The sequence below is a fragment of the Zychaea mexicana genome, assembly GCF_025766255.1.
Source record: "Zychaea mexicana strain RSA 1403 chromosome Unknown BDB00scaffold_134, whole genome shotgun sequence".
Taxonomy (NCBI): domain Eukaryota; kingdom Fungi; phylum Mucoromycota; class Mucoromycetes; order Mucorales; family Lichtheimiaceae; genus Zychaea; species Zychaea mexicana.
In genome coordinates this window covers 29707-50933 of record NW_026516797.1, presented here as the reverse complement: position 1 = coordinate 50933, position 21227 = coordinate 29707, and the positions used below count along the sequence as shown (strand labels likewise).

The window sequence follows — 21227 nt, the reverse complement described above, 5'->3', positions numbered from 1 at the left end:
CAAGTCTTGGCACGCGGTTGAAAGTGTATAACCTCGACTATGTACAAATCAGATTCGCATATGAGACACGTCAATATCCTGATAAATTGCTGCTTCTCGGTATTAATTTGCCCAGGGCACTTGCGAATACATTAGCCATTGTTTCACTCTTCTCGAAATTGTTCGACCTGTCAGATTCCTAATTTGTTCCTGCAGTGTACGTAGTGCCTCCAGTCTTGCCATCCACATGGGCACCAAACATTTCTGAATAAGTATCATGTGGATTCACCTCTAGGCTTAAGTAGAATGCAGCAGCAGGCAGAGAGATGCAAAAGCAACTCCAACATAAGACCATTAGGTCCTTTAGGAATAGAAACTTGCATTTGTGTTTATAGCGAAAGAGCTTCTTTAATTTGTTTGTCCGAATTAAATGCATGTTTACTAACAGGAGGTCGTTCTCTTGATCCGCGTGTATGATTGTAAAGAAGCAGAATTACTAGCGGAAGTTATCTAACTCAAATACACATGCTACAATGATGATGATATACAGAAACAGAGGGATGAACCAGATAGGGCTTATCGCCTCTCTTTGTAACGGATTGCTTGCACTTCAAATACAAGGCAAGCTGTCGTTATCAGTGAACGGAAGGTGTCTTTGGAAAGATATCCTGTAACCCAGACGGCAGCTGTGTAACAGCAAGTTGGCATGGACCAAGAAAATAGGATCAGTGCGTTGTCAGACAACAAAGTTGATACTGTATGCATCAGCATTTAAGCATATTAACCCAGTAGCGCTGCTGGTGCATCTGAAATAAGAAGCCTTTAAAAAACGTTGCCTGGATATATAGACATTAGAGAAATTATACACTTATCAGCACACAACGCACTTTTGCAATGTGAAGAAAAGCAAAGAAGGACAGGGTTGTACCAGCTGTGTACTCCATTGAAAGCTTAAATGCCACTTTTTTACTGAACCAATTCCCTTTTGTGCTGCAAACACATTTGGGAGCCTGTGAAAAATGAAAGAGTACACGCTGAGTTTCTTTTACGATTAAAGCTTTAAAAGGGCAGGATCGCGCAAAAAAAATTACACCGAATAACTTACTACTACTTTACCCTCGTTAATCTTCTATTAATACCATGGTCAGTACATAATCTATTAGCATGCACAAACATACTTCACAAGGGAAAGGGAAAAGGAGCTAAGTAAACGATGTCATTGAATTTCATCAGGCAAATGCATCAGCCAAGAAACTCGCAATAGCGAACAACAAAATCTTGGATAACCTTCGTATAGGTTTCATGGTGGTTCATGTAAGTTGGTCCTGAGGTGAAAAAAAGGGAGCGAGATGGAGGAAATCTTGCCAAGAAAAGAAACGTCACTTATGCACACTGTTTAGCTTTTGTTCATTGGATATCGTATTATCTACAACTGGCCCACGTTTACCACGGCACAACTCGCGCTTTATATCTTGACGACGGGTGTATCCATGTTTATGTACAGCACACTTGAGACCACTGGCCGCCCGTATTATGATGCAACAGGCACTCTGATCAAGAGTGGTGATGATATGAATGCTGAAGGATTGACTGCGTAAGTTTTAGCGAATGGATTTATTTGATGGGATGAGATGAAATGAAAGGAAAAAGGTTAAAAGAGAGGGAGATAACTAAAGGATCGATATGGTTTTGCGTTCCTAGATACATGTTTGACATTATCTATGTCACTTGGTTTACGCAGATAATGGTCGCCTTTGTTTCCACCAAATTTTGGTATACCTTCCTCGTGGTACGTTTTTATCCCTTTTGTTTATTACTTGGCGGTAAGAGGCCTGTCTTTTAATATTGCCCTCGTTCGTTTTATATAGATTCCAGGATATGCTAGCTACAAGCTTTTCCCAATGATCTTGTCGTATATTCGCCAGAACAGATCTGGAGGAGAGGGTTCTGCTAAAGGAGCAGAGGGATCCAAATCGAAACGTCAGGCCAAGATGGAAAAGAGATCTAACAAAGGAAATGTAAAATACGTTCGATAAAGAAAAATCATTTGTATGTATATATCAATACATAATAACTTCTCTCCACGACTGCGGATTGCACTAGTTTATATCAATTGTACTCTTACAACAAACATAAATTCAATTATGTGATACCTTTCTATTTGGTTTTCATAGTCCATAATTTCTTCTCACGAACTGTTTTTTGTGCTACTGCAAACCCAGATCTAACATACTATAACTGGCCCGTCTGATTATTGCATTCTCATTCACTAAGATAGGTAGCAGAGTATGTATAAAGCGCTACAGATACATCAAGAGCTACATATTATCAGCAACAATGCGACGATAGTGCATCTAGCCGTGTCATACATGGATATAGACAAATCGCGCTTCTTCGAGCAGCTGCTGAACCACACTCAACATATTTTAGAAGCTCAGGTATAATTCCATATTAAGCCCCTGATAAGAAATACTGCTTGTACATCAAAGCTGATAGTAACTATGACGATGGGCACAGACAGTGGGACTACATCTGGCTGTTCTAACCAGCAAGAATATATGATGTACAAAACGGTATGTTTATAACTACTTTGTAGCAAGCTAACTATGTGTTTCTATTATAAGTATACCAATTCATCATTTTTCCATATTATCAATATTATTGGTATTATCGATATCACTGTTATCATATTCATTGAGTTTCACGTGCGCATCAATACCATTGTCTTCTCCTTCTTCCATAGTATGTAACAGACAGAATAGACGTGTTCAGGTCGGTGAGCTTACTTTTTGGGATTTTTTTAGTACTACCAGGGGTACGCGGGCGGAACCCAGTCTACGAGCATCAGATTGCTCTCATAAGGAGTAGTGACTATGTCGTTATCGTCCAAGTTATAACAGCCTATACTCTTTGGTGTTTATCGTATGATGATTCATCATAAGAAAAGAAGAGAAGACGAACAACGCGCTTTCTGTATCCTGCTTCCTTTTCGTAGTTGCTCTGATCTGCACAAAGCATGTCAACAAAATTTCCCCCTTTCGATTCACTCCACCCATGATCTCTTTACCACTCAGTGACCATTCTTCTTTATGAGGCTTGCTTAACTACGCTGCGTAAGAGAGCTGCTTATTGCCATGGCATTCAGTAGTCATGACAATCCATGTTCCTGAAAGCCGCTTGTTGCCAGGACAAGCATGTCAAAACACATTTTATTTTATTGCGTCACCCATTTTGACCAATTCCGAGCGAAATGGCGACTGTTCTTGCGAAGAGATTCGCAGCGCTTTTTTCACACAGTTGCAACCAGCGCAATGTGCAGACTCGTAGCAGCACGCACATACTAAACCCTTGTTTTTTTGAGGCTCTGGGGCCAAGTTACAATGTTATTTGAGCAGGGTCTCCATTGTACTTTGCTGTCATGCTCGGCTTCTTCATGCGAAGACCTTCCGAGCTGGCTGTGAATAAAGTTGGGGGTGGGGGTTGGTGGGGGCATGGAACCAAAGCTGGGGGACGTCACTCGTCCGAGCGAAAACACTACGCTAAATACGCTTATGGTGGTGTGGTTTTAGACTGCTTGTCGTCTTTAGTCTCGCATTGAGCTCGCTCGTTGGTCGGCTTAACGAACGATAATCGTAAGCTGGCAAGCATGGTGGATGCAGAGAAAGGGATTCTTTTCAAGAAAAACAGCGTCGACCCTATATCCTATCTGTCTGCTATTCCCAAGGTGGGCGTGAAGTATGGTACATGTGAAAAAAGCAAACCAGATTGGCCCGGAACGTATCATCCGAACCAACTTTTTTCCTTTCCATTATTTTCGCGAGCTGTACTAGGCGAACACAGAAAGTAAAAATAAAAAAGATGAAAAAGGTGTACCAAAGTGTGATAAAGCGCGCTGTGATCGTGTTACTGTCGTCTGTCATTGTTCTGCGCTTTGTTAAGCACGGAGCTTATCTTTGCCTATTTTAAGAAAAAAGGAAGCGGGCCCTGAACCTGTAGGATGTCTCTTCAGAATCTCATTGGGCCCAGACCAGCGTTCTTTTTGGAAATGAACTTTTGCCCATAAAAAGACACCCAATTTCCGCAGCGTGTTGCTCCCTCGCTTTTTCCTTTTTCCTTTTTCTTTTTTCTTTCTTTGACACAAACGAAAACACCCACTATCTTCTGGTACGTAGTCAAGTCGCATCGTTTTCTAACACAAATGGCTTCTCTCCACAGGTTAGATTAGGAGACGAACGTAAACGAACCATACGAAACGATCGAAGAGACGTAAACAAGACCATAGAAACAGCTACGAACGCAAACGAGCGAAAACACGAACGAAAAGTACGCGGCGATCTTGAGGTAAGTTAGGTAGTCAAAGGGCTAACGCTTTTTTCTTGTAGCTTCGCGATTGGTGAGATGGGAGTAGGCATCTCAATACCAATCGACCTTCCATGATCCACAAAGCGTTCAAGACAAGACCCTAGCTTTGTGGTAGAGGGTTACCCCCTAAGAGCAGGGAAGCTAAGACATCGACACCCTTTAATTGATTAGTAGTATCATGTATCAAATAAAAAATGCTTCTCGTTCGCTGAATTTATTTGTGCGGTGTTTTATATTGTTGTATCTTCTTCATATATGCGAGCGAGACTCGTCACTCTCGTTCCTAATTGCACAATAAAGACATTTGCATTGAGCAACATAGTTGCCATTGGAGATCGTCGCTAAAGGGATTTTGATTTGGTCATGAACAATGCTGTGATTCGCGAACAAAGGAGTCGACATTCAGAATGAGGCAGCCAACACTGACCCAGATCTGTTTGTTTGTTAAAGGCTACTATCAAATAGAAGGGCTGTAAGCCAGATCCTCCTTCTCCTACCGATACCGAGCTTCACCACTTTGTCCTTGATATACACTTTTATTCAGATCAGATGTACAGCACGGTTATCAACTTCTGCGCCCTTACTTCTTGTGATTGTGGCTTCTTGTGTGAGCTTCTTACAACGATACCAGTAACTTTTATTTTTTATAATGTCAACCATTCCCAGCACCTACCATTTACGTTTTCTCTGGGATCTTGTTGCTGAGACCCTGCGAACGCTGTCTGTGCGCCTTGTGGCCCGACGGGTGCACGTATCTTCCTATTCAAAAAGAAGCGGCGACACCGTCGGGGCACGCCCTGCATGATACCGGTGAAACATATTTCGTAGGACAATCAATACACGCAGACCACATACACCTTCTTCTTGAAAGCTTGACCGTGTCTCTTCAACAACTCTTCTTCACATGGTTTCTTCCCTGTCATTTTACTTTCCCCCATGCTTATCACAATCCAGATGACGGGCTTTTGAAGCCTGCGGATGGATACAGAAGACATAAACACGCCCACTATTTTTTTCCTTTACTCCCTTTTATTTCCCTTGGCTCTTTGGTTTTGGCTCTGGCTCTTCCGTCTGTCCTGGTCTTGCCTTTCTTGGTCCTGGCTTTCAGACATCGAGTTCCGAGGGTGGAGAAATTCTTTTCGGTTTCCCGCTATAGAGATACGGTAGCGTCCTTTTGGTTGGATGCCTTGTTTGCTGGTCTAGTCTGCCATGGTGATAATCGCAACGGGGCACCAGGTGCCACTGTAGATCACGTTCGACTCTCAAAACTTGACTCTCGGGTCTCACCTCTAGGCAATCGATTATCAGCAATCAATGATCGACAATCTATGCTCGGCATTCGACTCTCAGCATCCGAGCTTTGAGCAACAGTATTCAATTGCCGTCCTTTTGGGTGTTTCGAGAGTCAATTCCTTCCTTACTCCTTCCCTTACCTCTTTCCGTCTTCCTTCCCTCCTCGCTCTTCCGGCTACCTTCTTGCCTCTTTCCTTTCCCCTTCCCCTTTTTCCATTCACAAGCAGTATTCAACCGATTGCTTGCACTTGACTCGCAAACTATGTGTACACCATGGCTCCCGCTCGTTGGTATCAAAAATGGCTTGGGTTTGTGGTTGGTTGATTTAAAGCCAATTGAATTAGGAGACCGGGACACCCCAGGCAGAGGCATTTGGTTGGTTTCCCCTCCCTACTCCTTCCACACACGTCTTCTGTTTCTTTTTACATTCTTCATGCTTTTTGTATAGCCTGCGGGCTGCGTGAACTGCTTGTTGAGGGCACTTTGTAAAAGTGACTTTCTATTTTTTGACTTAATTGTCCGCTGATCGTGTTCATTTAATCAAATTTTGTGCTCTTCGGCAATTAATATTCACAATGATAACTTCCGTGTTCAATAAAATGCACCTGCTCTTTTAGTTAATGTCCTGCCCAAACTCATTTGCGACTTTCTCTATGAAGGAATTTACGTGTCGCTTAACCTCCTTGCAGTTGTCAATTTTTTCTGACTGTGAAGTTAATCATCTTCGCCGCTTCATTTGACAGTTAGGAAATAACTCATGTTGTTACTGTTTTTAATTAATGCTGACAATGTCAAAGTGGCTGACATTAGATTCATAATTACTTTTACTTTGCAATGACAATGATTTGATCGAATATATAGATGATGACTGGGCAACTGTTTGACATAAGCCTAACGCACGGACCAGGTATCACAGTGTCAAATTGTTGTGACACCCATTGCCTAGCATTATCAGCGCTGGGCACGTCAGAAAATTTTTGTCTTGCAACAGTAGGAACTCTTTGGACTTACAACGAGTCGCTCGTGTTGTGTGCTTAAACTGTCTTTCTCATAGAATCTGCACGGCACGCACTCTACAATCGAGATCTAGATGCCTTTAATACTAGCTACTATCATATAATGCAGATACTCTTTAGTAGTATCGTTCTAATGACTTTTCATCAAATGCTAAATTCATGTGGATGGGCCATCTTTTTGGGTGCTCATATGAAACTTGAGCTGCCTTTGGAGTGCCATATATTTTTTCAGCTGAAGGCAGTTCGACATATGTGTAGCAACGCTTTTCTATATCACCACTTTTTCCTATTATCCTACTATTGCTACACAGTTACGATTGATGAAGTCTTCATGTCATACTTTCCACTTATCGCCTACGTATAAAACATAATCAGTTGGCCCGCGAAAGCAACAAATTCCTTGGGACAGTACGTTGTGATGGTTCTCAAGCTTTGGACCGCCTTCCGATGGCTTATCGTGTAAGGTTACTACATATACCAATACGACTCTAAAAGTAAATCATCAAGTTTCTTCAGAAAAATCAGAAAGTCCTTTTGCTATAATCAAAGTAAGTTTGTACAGCATCTTACCGTCGCCAGCTGTATTGCACTTTTCCTATTTATAAAAACATTGACTACTCTAGGCCAGCATTAATTTGGCGGTCTCCCTTGATGGATGATGGAACGTACATACTGTAAACGTCTGTCATCTCTTAACAAACCAACCCACATATCTTACGTATTTTTCAAACTTAGAGAGCCATTCCTTAAGTACTGGACTACACTGCACTTGCTCTCAAAAAGGCAAATGTTTAAAACTGTTAGCTGAATTTTAGTGGTAACAGATTGATTCTTTTGTCCGTCATGATGAAGACGGGCGTTAACTGCTACCAAGCTCATGAACGGATAAGCCTTAGTTGACATGACCGTATCTTGTCCCCGTGTCTTAGTGTTCCGTAGTGAAAACGTTGCTATAACGCCTTTAAACAACAATCGAAACCTTGGCGGATAAAACTTACCATAGCGTACGAAAAAAAAAACCCCCAACAAGTCGTCTGCCGTCACTAAAACCAAACAAAGCTCGTTTGGCGGAGCGTATGCACAACAGCAGATACTGGCCAAGATAGGTCGGTCACGGATAATGGTAAAAGGACACACCGGAGATAGGATTATCTACACGGGTAACACAGTATCTTCATGCTTAATATTCACTGTACGCACTCTTTTTTCGGTTTTTCTACTTCTAGCATGAGCTTCATGGAGAGTTTCATGTCTGATCGCTCTCGTTCCAGCTATATCAAGAGACACACAAGACTTGTCAGAGGCAATCGTACCTCGTAATATAAAAAACACGAGCTCAAACTCGACCTGAGAAGATGGTTCACGAAGAGCAAATGCAACGATTACAGCGTGATACGACGCGCAATATATAAAGCACTTGCGATTGGCGAATAAAATCGGAGAGTTACAGAGTTACAGAGGAAAGAGAAAATGATAAAGAAAGAGAGTAAATTTTTTTAAGCGATACCAAAACCGGAAGTAAGAACGACGGCCTGTTGGGAGTCACTCCAAGCGTTATATTCAAATAGTTTGCCCTTGTTAGCATCCCTTTTATCGTCCCAAAATACATCCTCGGCAGTTTGCTCACGCTGCGTATGCCTGTGTTTGGGGTAGCTGAAAGTTATGAATAACGGCACTCAAGTGAGATCCATCCTCTCGCCCATTTCATGCATCATTCATAGTCAATTTTGCCTCTCAACAAACTAGTTGGACACTTTCATAGGCGTTGCCAATCATTTTTTAGAGAGCCAATTGCGCGCTATAAACTCCACAGTACACAAACAAAACTACCGGAAAGCAGCTCAAAACTGGAGAGGATACATACATGAACTGAAAAACCGTAGTTACAAGGCAAAGTAACAACACTGAATGAGACATGTCTTACAGCAAATGTATGTACGTGTTAACCCTTTTTGCATCAGCAAGGACAGAAAAGTACAGTTTATACGCACAGGAGTTGTATAATTGATAGTAACATGATGTTAAGCGCTTTGCTTACCAGTTGTAGATAGCAGCAGCCCTGCGAGACACTATTGCTATTGCTTTTGGTAATCCATATCCGTATGTATGTTTTTCCCGTTATTGCAATGCATTGTAGCGTATGTTAGAAACATAATCACCAAGTGGCTCTTCCTTGATTACAAAGATGAATACGCTTGATACTTCGTCTCAAATACGTTGACACACAAAGACACATCGTTCATCTACAAAAATGCCGCCAAATAGGCTAGAACGTACTTGCAAGTGCATAGACTCTCATCCGCACCGGAGTCAATTTTTGTGATCTTTTGACTGCTCCTCCATTAATTGGACTTTCCTTTAACAGACGCGCAGTGTGCAGTGTAATGCCCACCATGCGTAAAAGCAGTAGAGGGATGTCGTCGTCATCACGTGAAAATTTTCTGAAATAAAAAAAGGGTTGACGCATAACTTATTGGCACGCAACAGAATTTTTTTCTTTTATGAAACGCCACGCAGCACGACAGCGACGTACAAAAGTAAGGTCAGTATGTACTTGTAGCCTAGAACCTGTACATTCCGAAAGTGAAAACAAAGTAAAGCAAGGTAATCGCAACGGGTCAAGAGATGGCTTACAAGAAGCCCATCCATTGTTCGCCATGCTCGTGTAACCTTTGCAGGTGGGGCGATCTGACGAGTGACGTCGATGATATTTCTTTGCGAAAAGATAAAGAGGAGAGATGTTGCCCTCAGCAGTAAAATACCTTCTCTTTCCCTCAATCTTTTTCCACTTTTTTTAGCCTGAACCGCCATGCCCGTCTTGAATCCCGTCTCTGCGATTAGCTCTATCATCCTTCTTTCTCTCTGGTTTGCTTGTACCATGGATATATACTCGCAAGACGTGGCTTACACGATGCCTCGGTCAGTCGAAGTGCTGCGGAAAATCATGCCTGTTGCAGTATTAGTTTTTTTATACTATACTCGATGGGTAAATCAACGCTTGACACCAACAACAACAGCAGCAGTAGCCGTAGCAGTCACAAGCTTGATTAACGCAACTATAGCAGCAGCAGCAGTAATGCTGATGGGTGTCACTGCCCTAACAATAGCACTAGCAGCAAATGTACTCTTACTTGTCATCGGCGTAGCAAAAGCGACAGCAACAGAGGTGGTGATTTTTGTCGTTGGCATCGTAAAAGCAACAGTAACAGAAGTGTCACTGTTTATCATCTGCGTTGTAAAAGTAACAGCAACAGAAGCGCCGCTATTTGTCATTGGTATCGTAAAAGTAGCAGCAACAGCGCTAGTGACAAGTGTTATTCCCGCAGCGGCAGAAACGAGCATAGAAACAGAACCACTACCCCTCTCACCATCGTCACCAGCCCTACCCAACCTCAGTGCATTTTTCCGAGAGCCAGAGGAGCCAACTCGTGAATGGCTCGAGGCAGTCGCCTACCGACGCCCAATTCCTGTTCACCCTGAAGTTGCCTATTACAAAGAGGTGCTTCTCCGGTGCGAAGCACGCGAGCGACAGCGGCAGCAGGAAGAACAAGAGTACCTTTTGGAGGACGCGGATCGACGACGCCGCTTTGAGGAGCATCTACAGCAACTTGAGAAGCAGCAACAGCAGCAGCAACTCGAACAACAGCAGCTGCAGCAGCAACAGCAACTCGAACAACAGCAGCAGCAGCAGCAACAACAACTCGAGCAACAGATGCTGGTCGACTCCGACCACATGGAGTGGGAGCAATCCTTTGCTTGGTAATGTAAGTATTTGATTCCTTTCCTTCCGCACTGAAAGAAAGCTTGAATTGCTGAATGTATATACAATAGTACTAAATGCATCTTTACATTAGCCTGATATTCTATTTAGCCAGTACGAAGAGAAAAACCACGAAAATCTGGAAAAAAAACCAAAAAAGCAAAAAAAAAATCACAAAAAAAATCACGAAAACAAGCGTCGCCAAAATATGGACTTGCCAGTGGTGATGCATGGCTGATGCTCTATACCAGTTTCATTACAGTATTACAAGCAATCATTGAAGTATACAAGGTATGTATACCCGTTGAATATAACCCAGACGTAGAAAATTTGAGTGATTCGGTTACCTAGACTACTGTACGTCGTTCGAACCATCATAGTAGTGGCTATTATCGACTTATCAACATCGACATATTGAATAACCACGTTAAACTAGGGTCTGCCTTCAATAGCCATTGATAGCATCTTCCCTCGCAAACGCATTCCCTGACAAGTGGTTATAAACAGTAAGCACAAACACTTCTTCTATCTTTTGCTTATAAGGCTACTAAAATTTAAAAGGTTTTTCTTAGCAACATCCGCATTCGTCAATCGTCACTCACGTTTTTGTTCCTCGCATCAAATTGCGACGCGACTTGTTCTTCAATCCAATCAGTTATTCGCGTCGCGCGTCAGCTCCATACTGCTGCTTCTCTTCTTTTCCTGCTTTGATGAGCATGCCAGCGCCTGAAACACCAGAACATCAACAATTCCAAATGGCAGCACAACAGCTTCCAAGCCGGTAAGAAACTCCTCATATACACTGCAGCAAAGAGTAACTAAAGATAAGCAAAATCCCTTGCTAATCATTGTTGTTTAATCATTTTTACAGTGCGTGTTGATGATGCACCCTCGATCTCTGTAAGTGTTAAATGCTTCATTTGAGATTAGAAAAGAATCAACTCCTAACATTTATTTGAAATTTCCAGTATCAAAGAATCCTGGACTACTTAAAGACGGTAAAGTAACATATGGAGAACCAAAGTTACGAGTTGAGATTTACGAAGCTATTGCAGAACGTACGTTCACTCATTCCTCACTGCGTTAAAAAAGGAAGCGGCGATTTTCTAAACCAAGTCGAATTCTTGTAGGAGTCAAGGTGTTCCGCCTGCATCGTGCCCGATTAAAAACAGCAACTATAATCTGTATCACAATTCCCAAGTCAATATCTCGACGTACTACTGAGCACTCTATGTCTTGCACATTTAAAAAAAACATATCATTTATGACAACGACCATACGGTGACGAATCAAGCGGACAGCTTTCCAATCGCATCAACGAAGTACTATCCCCGCTTTTACGAAATGAACAGTGTACGGTATGTATTTATTGCCGTAAAAAGAGAGCCATAAGACTCGTCAGATCGGCTAACTCATAAATAATAGACAGCGACCACTTTACAGAGATCATCGAAACTGCAGCAAAGTTCATTGCGACGCGTACAAAATAGGGTGTAACACCAGACGTTTTGAGCCATCAAAAATGAGCCATCACAAATATACCTCATGTATGTGTTTTCTTCCTTTGATCTCTCTTTCTACCTGTTTTTGATGAGAATTGTGCTAAAAGTTTATATACAGCATCTTTACTTTGGCGGTGGGAAGTAAAAGATATAACTTGTCTTCCACCTCATATCCAAACAATTATTCATCAGCCAAGCACCATACGCGCACAGGTAATAGTTCAATACAAGGAAAACGGGAAAGAAAACTATTTATATTGTGATATGCTTATATTGCAGCTACTTTGAATTTTTGCTATCTGTCAAAACGGTTTAATTCAAATCTTATTTTTTGATCTAGGTTTCAACTTCTGTCATTATTTGTTTCAAAGCGCTTCCCAAGGAACAACAACTTGCAATTTTGCTACCGAAACACAACCGCAAAACACATGATGAAAGCAAGACCACCAATGCTGAAAGCAATCTGTAAAAAGAGGAGAAACGCCGGAAAAAGGTATAAACAAGAAAGATGAAGGCATGCGTTCAAAAGTTACTCCGTTGCATTAACATTTTGATAATGTATTAGAAAGAAAAATGCAAACGCGAGGAAGAAAAGAAGGAAGTACGACGGAAACGGGAAGAAGAAAAACGGGAAAAAGAACAGGTAACATAGAGGAATAAGAACGGGGATATAATTGCTATGGCTGTGACGAGATAAGTGTCACTAGACGTTAATATTTCTTCATGTAGACCTGCGCCTTACATCGTTATTTACAAAAGCTCCAGAGGAGAAACCTACATGTGCTGGGCAAAGTGGTAAGCTGCCTATTAATGACTACAAGATAAATACGAAGAAAAGATGGGATACTCATGAAATTTAATTATGTTCAGACTCGAACCAAAATCATAGACACTAGAAATATATTCCCACCCTTCCATGTCAGGGATAATGTGGTTATGCACCGATGGACAACTAGCAATAAGGATCGTATGATAATAAGAAATTGGTCCACCACATCAAGACACTCACAACTGACAAATATTGGTTCTGTGAAGGTAAATTTTCCAAGGTTCTACTATTAAATAGTGAGAGGAGAAGATAACCAAGGTTGTGCTGTACTTATGTGCTGACATCTTCTTGAAATTTTTAGTATCGAATGATTTACGATCGCAATACCTCCACACAGTAAAGCAGTCCAAGCTTGAACTCACTCAACGACGAGGTCGCCGTCAAAGCAGTGATCTTCGCACGATCTGCTTGGTCCGGATATGGAGAACTTTAATCAATTGCAAATTTCCATGAAGCTCTTACAATCTACTGAAGATGTTCGGTCAGCGTATTATGGTAAGCGGTCGTGTACTAAACCGAGAAGAATTCAGCTGAGGTTGATGAAGATTAACAAACCCGAACTTTCTTTCGTCCGTTCGCTCTTGCATATTTTCAAGGCACATCGACCAAATCGAGTAAGAAAATCAACAGTCGAGCACCACTTGCCCAAGACGATCAGCTTGTCGACTACTGTATGACCAAAATAGTGAAGAAGAATAGGAACCAGAAGCCGAAGGAGAAGAAATCCAAAACGGTGACGAAGAGGATGACGATCCTTCTTCAGATGTTCCCGACCCAGAGGATGTGAGTTATCTATCTAAATAATAATACACTGTAAGGCAAACAAAAACAGTCGATCCTAAGATCTAATGAGAGAACTTTGTTTAGGCTGGCTGGCTGGTCCCTGAAGGGTACTTATCAGAAGGTGAAGATGTCGAAAGTGATGATGAACGTACAATCAAGTCAGACCGGGCCGTGCGATCTACTAGAAAAGTGAGTGTAGCCTATATAACCTATATGCTCGTGTTGACGTTGGAATTGTATCAGTATATGCTTATCATAAATCAAAATGTATGTAGCACACTGCTATCCGCCCTGTTGTTGTGGGAATTATTTCGACGATGGCGATCCAGGAGAAGATGCTCCACTAAAACGTTACGCGAGGCGAATGCCGTTTGGTAAGTGGATATACATATTATAACAGAACAGCAACCATTACCATGGCAATTACCCTGCATATGCATAACAACCAGTGCCTGGCAACTAGCTTTCTCTTCTTACCGTAAACATCCTCTCTTTGCTCTATGTGACAGATTTCCCTAAAGATAAACCGTACGATCCTTTCTATGTGGAAGTCGACGATACTGTAAATACCAAATCCACATCTAGCACAGCCGACGACCTCTTCGAAAAAATCCATTGCTTCTACGGCACAACATGATAATAAATCGATCAGCGTACGCAGCCTATCTTTCACCATCTTTTCTCATTTGCCGTAATTTTTTGGGCCAACGTATCTTCATATCTGTATGCAGATCATTGAAGGAAAAACAGACGCAATGCCAAAACTGATTTCAGAGGCCAAGTCAAATTGGTATGTGGATTTGAATAGTCCGAAGTAAGATAACATACAAAGTAGCTAATATTAGACCGTCAAAACAAAACAGGCTATTACACGACATATCTATGCGACAGATGGAGATGCAAATTAAAAAATCTAGCTGGCGAGGAAAAACGGGGAACTACAACTGTCAGCAAGCCCGCACTTGGCGGCCTTTTACACTTTAAACATGGAATACCAATACCAACATCTCATAGAAACCTGCCTGGCACATCAAAGATTCTCTCAGCAACTACAGTTGTACCCCGGTTTTTGCAACCCCTGGTTTTGCAATTCCTCGTATATCTGCAACTTTTTTTGAAAAATCCAAAAAAAACTTAGTAGTTTCGCAAATTTGCAACTTGCAAATGAGTTTATACGATTTGCATGTTATCGGGGTGAAAACAGCTTCAATTTTTGCAATATCAACTGAAAGAAGCATCTGTTGCGGATTATGAGGAATAAAATGATGCGGTTAGATGTATTTATTGTCGAAATACATAAAAATTATTATTTGGTAGTTGAGCCAGTAGAATCGGGACACATATATAGCACTGATTGGATTGAATCCACAAAAGAAATGGTGAAGATACTGTATAAGAAAAAGGGAACACACTACATATAGATATAGAAATAAAATGTTTGCTCAAAGGAGCTTTTAACTACATATCGAAGAAGTCATCAAGGGATGATTGTCGGGAGATTGATTGCTGCCTGAGACTCTCTGGAATCCTACGCAAAGACTTCTTTAAGTCGTAGTTATCGATATTATCCAAAAAGCTCAAAACTCCTGCAATTGCAACCTGTTTTTCCTTCGACGTTGGCCCTGGAATAGGCGAATCAGCGCTTTGGTCCACCGCCCGCTCAAGTGCTCGTCGTACGTTCGATCCTCTTGCTTGGATGTGAACTTGTGGAACGATTTTGTCATGCTTAAAATAGCTAATAATTATCAAACCACTAGACAGCTTCAATGAGAGAACGGTTTTTAATATATGCAAGTAGTAACATCTAGAGCTGTATGAATATTCCCAAAGAACGTATCGTACATCATATCTGACAGATAAACAATGGGCTAGTGTTAATAGGATGACTTATCCAGTGTATACTTAAAGCAGTATTGTTTACCCCGTTACTTGCAAATCCTCACTTTTTGCAAAAAAAAATCGGAAAACCCTCGGTTGCAAAAACCGGGGTACAACTGTAATTATAGTAGTATCTCCTCTAATACAAACACACACATACACCCATATCACACCATCAAACATCTGCCCTATTGTAAATCTTAAAACTCATTGAACAGCGACTACAAATAAATACACACACACACAAATTCAACACTAAAACATATCTCACGTTAATTGCAATAGAAGAGTATTTGTCTGTTATTCAATTGGTGTCACATGGAAAAATTCATCTTCACAGAAAGAAAATCAAGTGAAAACGGCAGGCTGAGGAGGACGATATATGAGCTGTTTGAAACGACATCAACACTCTACTAGTAATAAGTACTATGTTGTATTAAATAAACAAATGTTTTTTTCTCTTCTCGCTCGTTGAACTTGTTTGTCCGTGTTTTAGATTGTTGTATGCCTTCTTCTTATGCGAAGCGAAGAGGGAGCTCAAGACCCCGTTTAAAAGAAGATTAAACATGCTCAGCTTTGCTGCGAGACGCGTCAATTTCGTTCCTGATTGCACAATAAAGATAATTGCAACGAACAAATATAGTTGCCAATGTGATCGTCGTCTTGTCACGAACAATGCTGAGAACATTGGATCTGTAACAATGAAGTCGACATTCAGAATGAGGCAGCCAACACTGACGCAGGTCTGTTTGTAAAAGGCTACAATTGCTTCACCTCGTCGCTTGTTACTCTCCGTCGCATTACTGGCTTTCTGCACTGATCGCATCTGCTCACATATGTGCGCCAACGATGATTTCCGAGACAATAGTTTATGTCGCAATGCATTGTACACATGACTGTGTGCCGGCAAGCTTTGGATCGCGGCTATTTTTTGTCGATAGCGTCGTTGAGATATGTGCTGCCAACATGAATAGCATGAGTCTTCGTGACCTTATAGCACAAGAAGCAGACTTTTAGCGTACTTGAGCCTCCCATGGTCTGTTGTGCTTTAGTAATTAATATACCCACTGATCCACCACCCGAAGAACGACAACATACAAATTTTTTAAAAGATACTACCGAAAACGTGACAAAACCTACATTTTTGAATTTGCAATGACAAATATCCATAGCAAAGAGACAAAAGAACGATTATATGTCATGAGCAAAACAAGGAAAAACCAATAGTTTATAGACACAAATCATGACTTTTAAAGCTTTTCGAGCCGTTGCAGGATTAGTATCAGCTTTCATAGCAGTGATCATAAATTCTGCTTGGCTCATTTGAATGGAGAGGATAAAAGCAAAGGAGAGGGAAGTACAAGCAGGCCGATGACAGTCGTCGTCGTCCTCAAGGAGACGTGTCACCCTGCACTAACATATGTTCTACTATGCGAGTTGTGTATATACTATGCTCTGAGAGCGTAGCCGCTTAATTTGGTAAGATGCCAGCTCCTGTAAAAAATATACGTTCCACTGAGCATGTCAACCCCCAGGTAAAGTGGAATGACGTTATCACATACATACAAATCGGACGTATACACCCGAAGTTCGAAATAGGGAAAGATAAGACAAACAAGAACAAACTAAAATATGGCTGGAATTAGTATAACAGTTGCTTTCGAGGATAACGGTGATATGTAGCATGTGCTTCAAAACTCGTGCAATTCTGATAGCATCGAAACCATGTTAATACGTAGGCCCATTTAGTATTACTGTACATGGAGCCATGGTTGTAGGTATGGAATTCATCAACCAGCAATGCTTTATTTCAACAAATTGCCATCAAGATTAAAAAATCAATAAACAAAGCCGAGGATGCTAATAGTACAGCACTTCATATTTATATTTACAGGTACGATTAGAACCGGAAGAATTTCTTTTTACAAAGCAAAGAACTATGATGATGTTTGTGGGTATTGTTATTCCTGACGAAAGTTGAGAGGGAGGGGATGGTGATGGATGTGGCACTGCTAGGTTTCTTAACGTCATTCATCGTCAGGGTCATAGTAATATGCCATTATTTGTTGTGTTCGTGAGTAAGGATTTGCCAAGATATACAGGCCGCAGTAGCAATTTACGGTGCGTAAAGAAACAGGTAAATGTATATCGCATTCTGCTCTTATTAGCTAGGAGCTGCTGCCGTTTTCCAAGGTCGTCGATCCATAGGACAATGTTCGCCATTGGTTGAACTGTCGAGCCATTTGACAAGACAATGCATATGAAAGACGTGCGAGCATTCACCCCAAATAAGTGGGCAATCGTCACCAGGTGTTGTACAATCAGGGCAACATCCATCGTAAGCAACGTGGCAAATGCCACAAACATCGGCTTCTTTAACATCCCACGACCAATATGCTGCCATGGTCCACGATTTCACCTTGACCTTCATTTTGCTTTGTTGGAAATGGGGTGTTACAAAAAGAGAAAAGGAAAAAGTTATATTGACAGCAAGGTCCGCCCTCAGCAAATGGCTGAGATATTCTGCAATTGCGCACACAATGGTCGTCAATTTTTAAAGTTTTTGTTGGCGATGATATGTACAGATTGCTGGCTTTTCATTAAAAGAGAGTAGAGGAAACGAGAGAAAGAGAAAGCGAAGACTGTTGTAGTATAAAGAAGTAAGAGGTACGTAGGGTATACAGAATGGATTTCTTTTTTTTTCAGGGTAAGCGTTGGCTTACGTCCAGGAACAAGCGTCGATGCATGTCCAGTAACACATTGCTGGGTATGAAGCTAAAGTAAAGCGCCATCAGTAAATCACCGTGCTTGCCACGCTGGTATGCACATTGGAACCCTCGACCAGCCGTCGAATCCAACTGCACAATGTGTCGTTCCTCATCGTGTGATTCGTTCTGCACCATTTGCTCGCACTAAATTGACATGGAGGCACCCATCCAGTTGATCTCAATCCTTGCACACTTTGTTGTCCATTTGATAATGATAGAAATATATACTAACCAAATCTTGCAGTTTTGTTATTGATGGCCATCCCCAGGTAAATGATGACGATGGTTGTTGTTGTTGCTGACAGCTAGCATTATCAACGTCATTGGTCGTCAAAGAGGAGGAAGAGGAAGAGGACGCCCATTGCTGATACTTTTCACCGATTTCCAACAACAGACCATGGTTCTGATTAAACTCGCTCAAATCCACAATCCTTGGGGCAAGCATGACGCCATCTTTCAAATGGATAAAATGTAATAGACCCGGAAACGCGGTAATAAATGATAGGATAGTGAAATGGGTAGCTTCCTTTGTCAATAAAAAGGTAGTAAAGTCTTGCCAATGCTCTTGTAAACTGGTACGTAGCGTTCGAGCCACGCCGTGATTTGTCATTTTATCACGGATCGTTTCAATGGTATGCGAGTCCTACAAAATGATGTGAGTTTTTTTTTTTTCATTCTCTAGAAAACTTTAAGTGTTACACATGTACACACACACACACACACTGGTACAATGAAGAATGGGGATGTAATTACATCATGGTCACGACGACAAATGATGGCGGTGCAAAGTCCGTCCCCGAGATGAATCAGCAGAATAAGGCACAGCACGAGTCGGTGACCAATTTTGATCCATCGTGACATGATCTTGGCCTCATTGTCAGGCATGTTTGCTGTTGTTGCATCCGCGCCGTCGTCGCTACTGCTGTCGTTGTGTAAAAACGAGCTAAACATGTGCCTGAGTGATTGCTTGGTCGATAATCGGTCTGCGTTGCTCTGGCTACGTGAGCGTACAGAGGGTGAGGAAGGTGCTGATGATTGAAATAATACGGGCTGTTTAGTAGTAGCTGTTGTGTTGCTGCTATTGTTACTGCTCCGTCGTCGTCCTCCTCGAAACACACCAGTTTCCAAAGGCAAGCTACTGGACAAACAATTCGCAGCCTCGTCCTCTGCCTGTTCGTTCGATGAATGATGAATCTTTGCGTTGCGTGGCAACTCCTCTTCTTCGACCACTATTTCTTCTTCGTCATCAACATTGTTGTTTTCTTCTGTGTTTACTTGTTTTGGTATAAGTGGATGATGCAGTTTGGAGGGTGCATGGTGATGATGTTGTTGTTGTTGATGATGATGCTCGCCACTACGTCGAGTCAGTCGCGTTAAAAGCTGGTTGTGAACCAAAGGAGGCGGACTGCTCCAAGATAAAGAGGGTGTCGAGCAGTTGGATGAGGCGACAGTGACAGACGAGGCAGACTTTTCCTTGACTTTGAACGGGGCCGAGATTGAGGAGGAGTCGTAGACGTAGGTTACGGAAGATTTCTGGCTACCAGTTGCTTCGGAAGATGAAGCCTGCGGAGTTGGCGTGGAATCGGATGAGGTTGCATAAACGGGCTTGTGGATGCTGTCCGCAGAATAGCTTAAATTTCATCATCTATGAGACCATCGCACAAGAAGAAAAAAAAACCTTATTTCGTTCTTTTACCCATCCCACCACCCCTCTCTCCCAGTAGTTCCGTACTGTCCGTTTCCCCTGCACCTGCCCTCTGTCGACTTATCTTACCTTGATTCTAAAATGTTTTGTGACCGACTTGGTGCGTGTAAAACATGTCGTTTTCCTGCAAGATCTGTGAAAGAACGGCGTGAAACAAAAACCCTATCAGTAAACACGGTTGCTTTGCCAACATAACGGATCAGATCTTGACATCTTTGTGGTGTAAGTACCTTCTCTGGCCGTAGCCTGATCTGCATACTCGGCTGCCATATTGCACAAGTAAAACAACACCTCGTGCGGTAGATCTTCTTCCATCAGCTCATCAATCTCAGACTTGGCACACCGTACGACAATTTTGTTCTTCGCAAACAAGAACGCATCCGACCACATCAACGATCCCACAGGGGTTCCTCCTTCATGATGATATTGGAAACTATTTGTTCGACGATGATGATCCTGATGCTGTTGAGAAGAAGAAGACCGCGATGATGGGTGAATCCTTGGCGGTGTTGCAAAAAATGATGTGAAGCGTGTTGCTGGCGCGGGTGAAAATGAAAACGCCATGTCGCAGCACTGGCGCAGCGTCTGTGCTAGTCGGTTACGTAGATCATCATGCAGCTCAACCTGTTCGACAGAGCACAGCATATCCGGCGAATATAGTGGTTGCGTGCTTATCAATGACAGTCGCTCGATGCATGCTGACACTTGAGCTAAGGATATTTCTTGATGTTGACGTCGGTGACCATGGTGGTTGTTATATCTACCACCTCTGGACGCAGATATATTTTCTACACGCATATGCCATTGCGGTCCAAAATGGAATCTTAGGAGTCGATCGATAACGAAAAGATGTTGGTGTACCAGATTGACTGGAATGCTTGCTCGTTGTGTCCATGCAATGTACAGTAAGCCATGTTTCTGTAATTATTATTGTACGATTGAGTAACAGAGAAAAAACGGCAAACTGAACCACATGTGTGTGTAAGTAAGTGTTTCGTAAGTGTTTATAGTACCTCTAAAAAGGTGATTGTCTTGTTTCGAGTATGAAGATATTGTATGCGGTCGTGGAAGTTGGCTTTGAGTAGGTCTTTGGTCAATAATAGAGGCAAGTAGCGTATTTTGCTTCCTTCGCTCGGTTGGTGTTTTTGGGTTGATTGATATATTACGTCTCCGGAATTATTGAGGATTAAGAGTGTAATCATTGAATGGCCATTGCTTGCTTACAGTAGAAAATAAGATAAGAAGGAAGTAGAAGAAAGGGAGCACTGTTTGATAACGCAAAGTTACTATTGCAGGCTATATAAAGAATGACTATCGGAGAACACTGTAGATGCGTGACACAACAAAAGGAC

At 41.9% G+C, this 21227-nt stretch overlaps 5 protein-coding genes across 5 annotated transcripts; 3 read left to right on the top strand and 2 right to left on the bottom strand.

The window, feature by feature from the left end:
• Positions 1-1084: 1084 nt before the first annotated feature.
• On the top strand, positions 1085-2175 carry BDB00DRAFT_853144 (uncharacterized protein). The gene is made up of 5 exons (XM_053125606.1): positions 1085-1122; positions 1213-1293; positions 1380-1573; positions 1681-1768; positions 1848-2175. The coding sequence occupies exons 1-5, from the start codon at positions 1120-1122 to the stop codon at positions 2013-2015; spliced, it is 534 nt and encodes a 177-aa protein (XP_052973845.1). The 5' UTR covers positions 1085-1119; the 3' UTR covers positions 2016-2175.
• A 10712-nt stretch (positions 2176-12887) lies between these two features.
• Positions 12888-14371, top strand: BDB00DRAFT_110021 (uncharacterized protein). The gene is made up of 7 exons (XM_053116093.1): positions 12888-12947; positions 13043-13236; positions 13338-13524; positions 13609-13713; positions 13800-13841; positions 14081-14177; positions 14256-14371. The coding sequence occupies exons 2-6, from the start codon at positions 13161-13163 to the stop codon at positions 14088-14090; spliced, it is 420 nt and encodes a 139-aa protein (XP_052973844.1). The 5' UTR covers positions 12888-12947; positions 13043-13160; the 3' UTR covers positions 14091-14177; positions 14256-14371.
• BDB00DRAFT_853136 (uncharacterized protein) lies at positions 14265-14635 on the top strand. Its single transcript, XM_053125605.1, has 2 exons — positions 14265-14314; positions 14388-14635. The coding sequence occupies exons 1-2, from the start codon at positions 14280-14282 to the stop codon at positions 14506-14508; spliced, it is 156 nt and encodes a 51-aa protein (XP_052973843.1). The 5' UTR covers positions 14265-14279; the 3' UTR covers positions 14509-14635.
• A 2931-nt stretch (positions 14636-17566) lies between these two features.
• BDB00DRAFT_774184 (anaphase-promoting complex subunit 11) lies at positions 17567-17833 on the bottom strand (the record flags this gene model as incomplete). Its single annotated transcript, XM_053120137.1, has 1 exon — positions 17567-17833. The coding sequence occupies one exon, from the start codon at positions 17831-17833 to the stop codon at positions 17567-17569; it is 267 nt and encodes an 88-aa protein (XP_052973842.1).
• A 227-nt stretch (positions 17834-18060) lies between these two features.
• BDB00DRAFT_109918 (uncharacterized protein) lies at positions 18061-21187 on the bottom strand. Its single transcript, XM_053116092.1, has 6 exons — positions 20889-21187; positions 20106-20793; positions 19945-20008; positions 18894-19800; positions 18403-18813; positions 18061-18314 (listed from the first exon to the last, which is right to left on the bottom strand). Exons 1-6 carry the CDS (start codon positions 21075-21077, stop codon positions 18105-18107), a joined length of 2469 nt encoding a protein of 822 aa, XP_052973841.1. The 5' UTR covers positions 21078-21187; the 3' UTR covers positions 18061-18104.
• Between the last annotated feature and the right edge of the window lie 40 nt (positions 21188-21227).

What these genes read in the sequence shown, in the direction of transcription:
- BDB00DRAFT_853144 (XM_053125606.1), top strand. An exon ending in AATGCTGAAGGATTGACTGC is followed by an intron (nt 1,574 to 1,680) that starts GTAAGTTTTAGC and finishes TTGCGTTCCTAG; the next exon opens with ATACATGTTTGACATTATCT. An exon ending in TTTGGTATACCTTCCTCGTG is followed by an intron (nt 1,769 to 1,847) that starts GTACGTTTTTAT and finishes CGTTTTATATAG; the next exon opens with ATTCCAGGATATGCTAGCTA.
- BDB00DRAFT_110021 (XM_053116093.1), top strand. Translation starts at nt 13,161, where the DNA reads ATGGAGAACTTTAATCAATTGCAAATTTCCATGAAGCTCTTACAATCT. An exon ending in ATGTTCCCGACCCAGAGGAT is followed by an intron (nt 13,525 to 13,608) that starts GTGAGTTATCTA and finishes AACTTTGTTTAG; the next exon opens with GCTGGCTGGCTGGTCCCTGA. An exon ending in CCGTGCGATCTACTAGAAAA is followed by an intron (nt 13,714 to 13,799) that starts GTGAGTGTAGCC and finishes AAATGTATGTAG; the next exon opens with CACACTGCTATCCGCCCTGT.
- BDB00DRAFT_853136 (XM_053125605.1), top strand. Translation starts at nt 14,280, where the DNA reads ATGCCAAAACTGATTTCAGAGGCCAAGTCAAATTG. An exon ending in TCAGAGGCCAAGTCAAATTG is followed by an intron (nt 14,315 to 14,387) that starts GTATGTGGATTT and finishes AAAACAAAACAG; the next exon opens with GCTATTACACGACATATCTA.
- BDB00DRAFT_109918 (XM_053116092.1), bottom strand. Translation starts at nt 21,077, where the DNA reads ATGATTACACTCTTAATCCTCAATAATTCCGGAGACGTAATATATCAA. An exon ending in CCCCATTCTTCATTGTACCA is followed by an intron (nt 18,814 to 18,893) that starts GTGTGTGTGTGT and finishes ATCATTTTGTAG; the next exon opens with GACTCGCATACCATTGAAAC. An exon ending in TAACAAAACTGCAAGATTTG is followed by an intron (nt 18,315 to 18,402) that starts GTTAGTATATAT and finishes ATGTCAATTTAG; the next exon opens with TGCGAGCAAATGGTGCAGAA.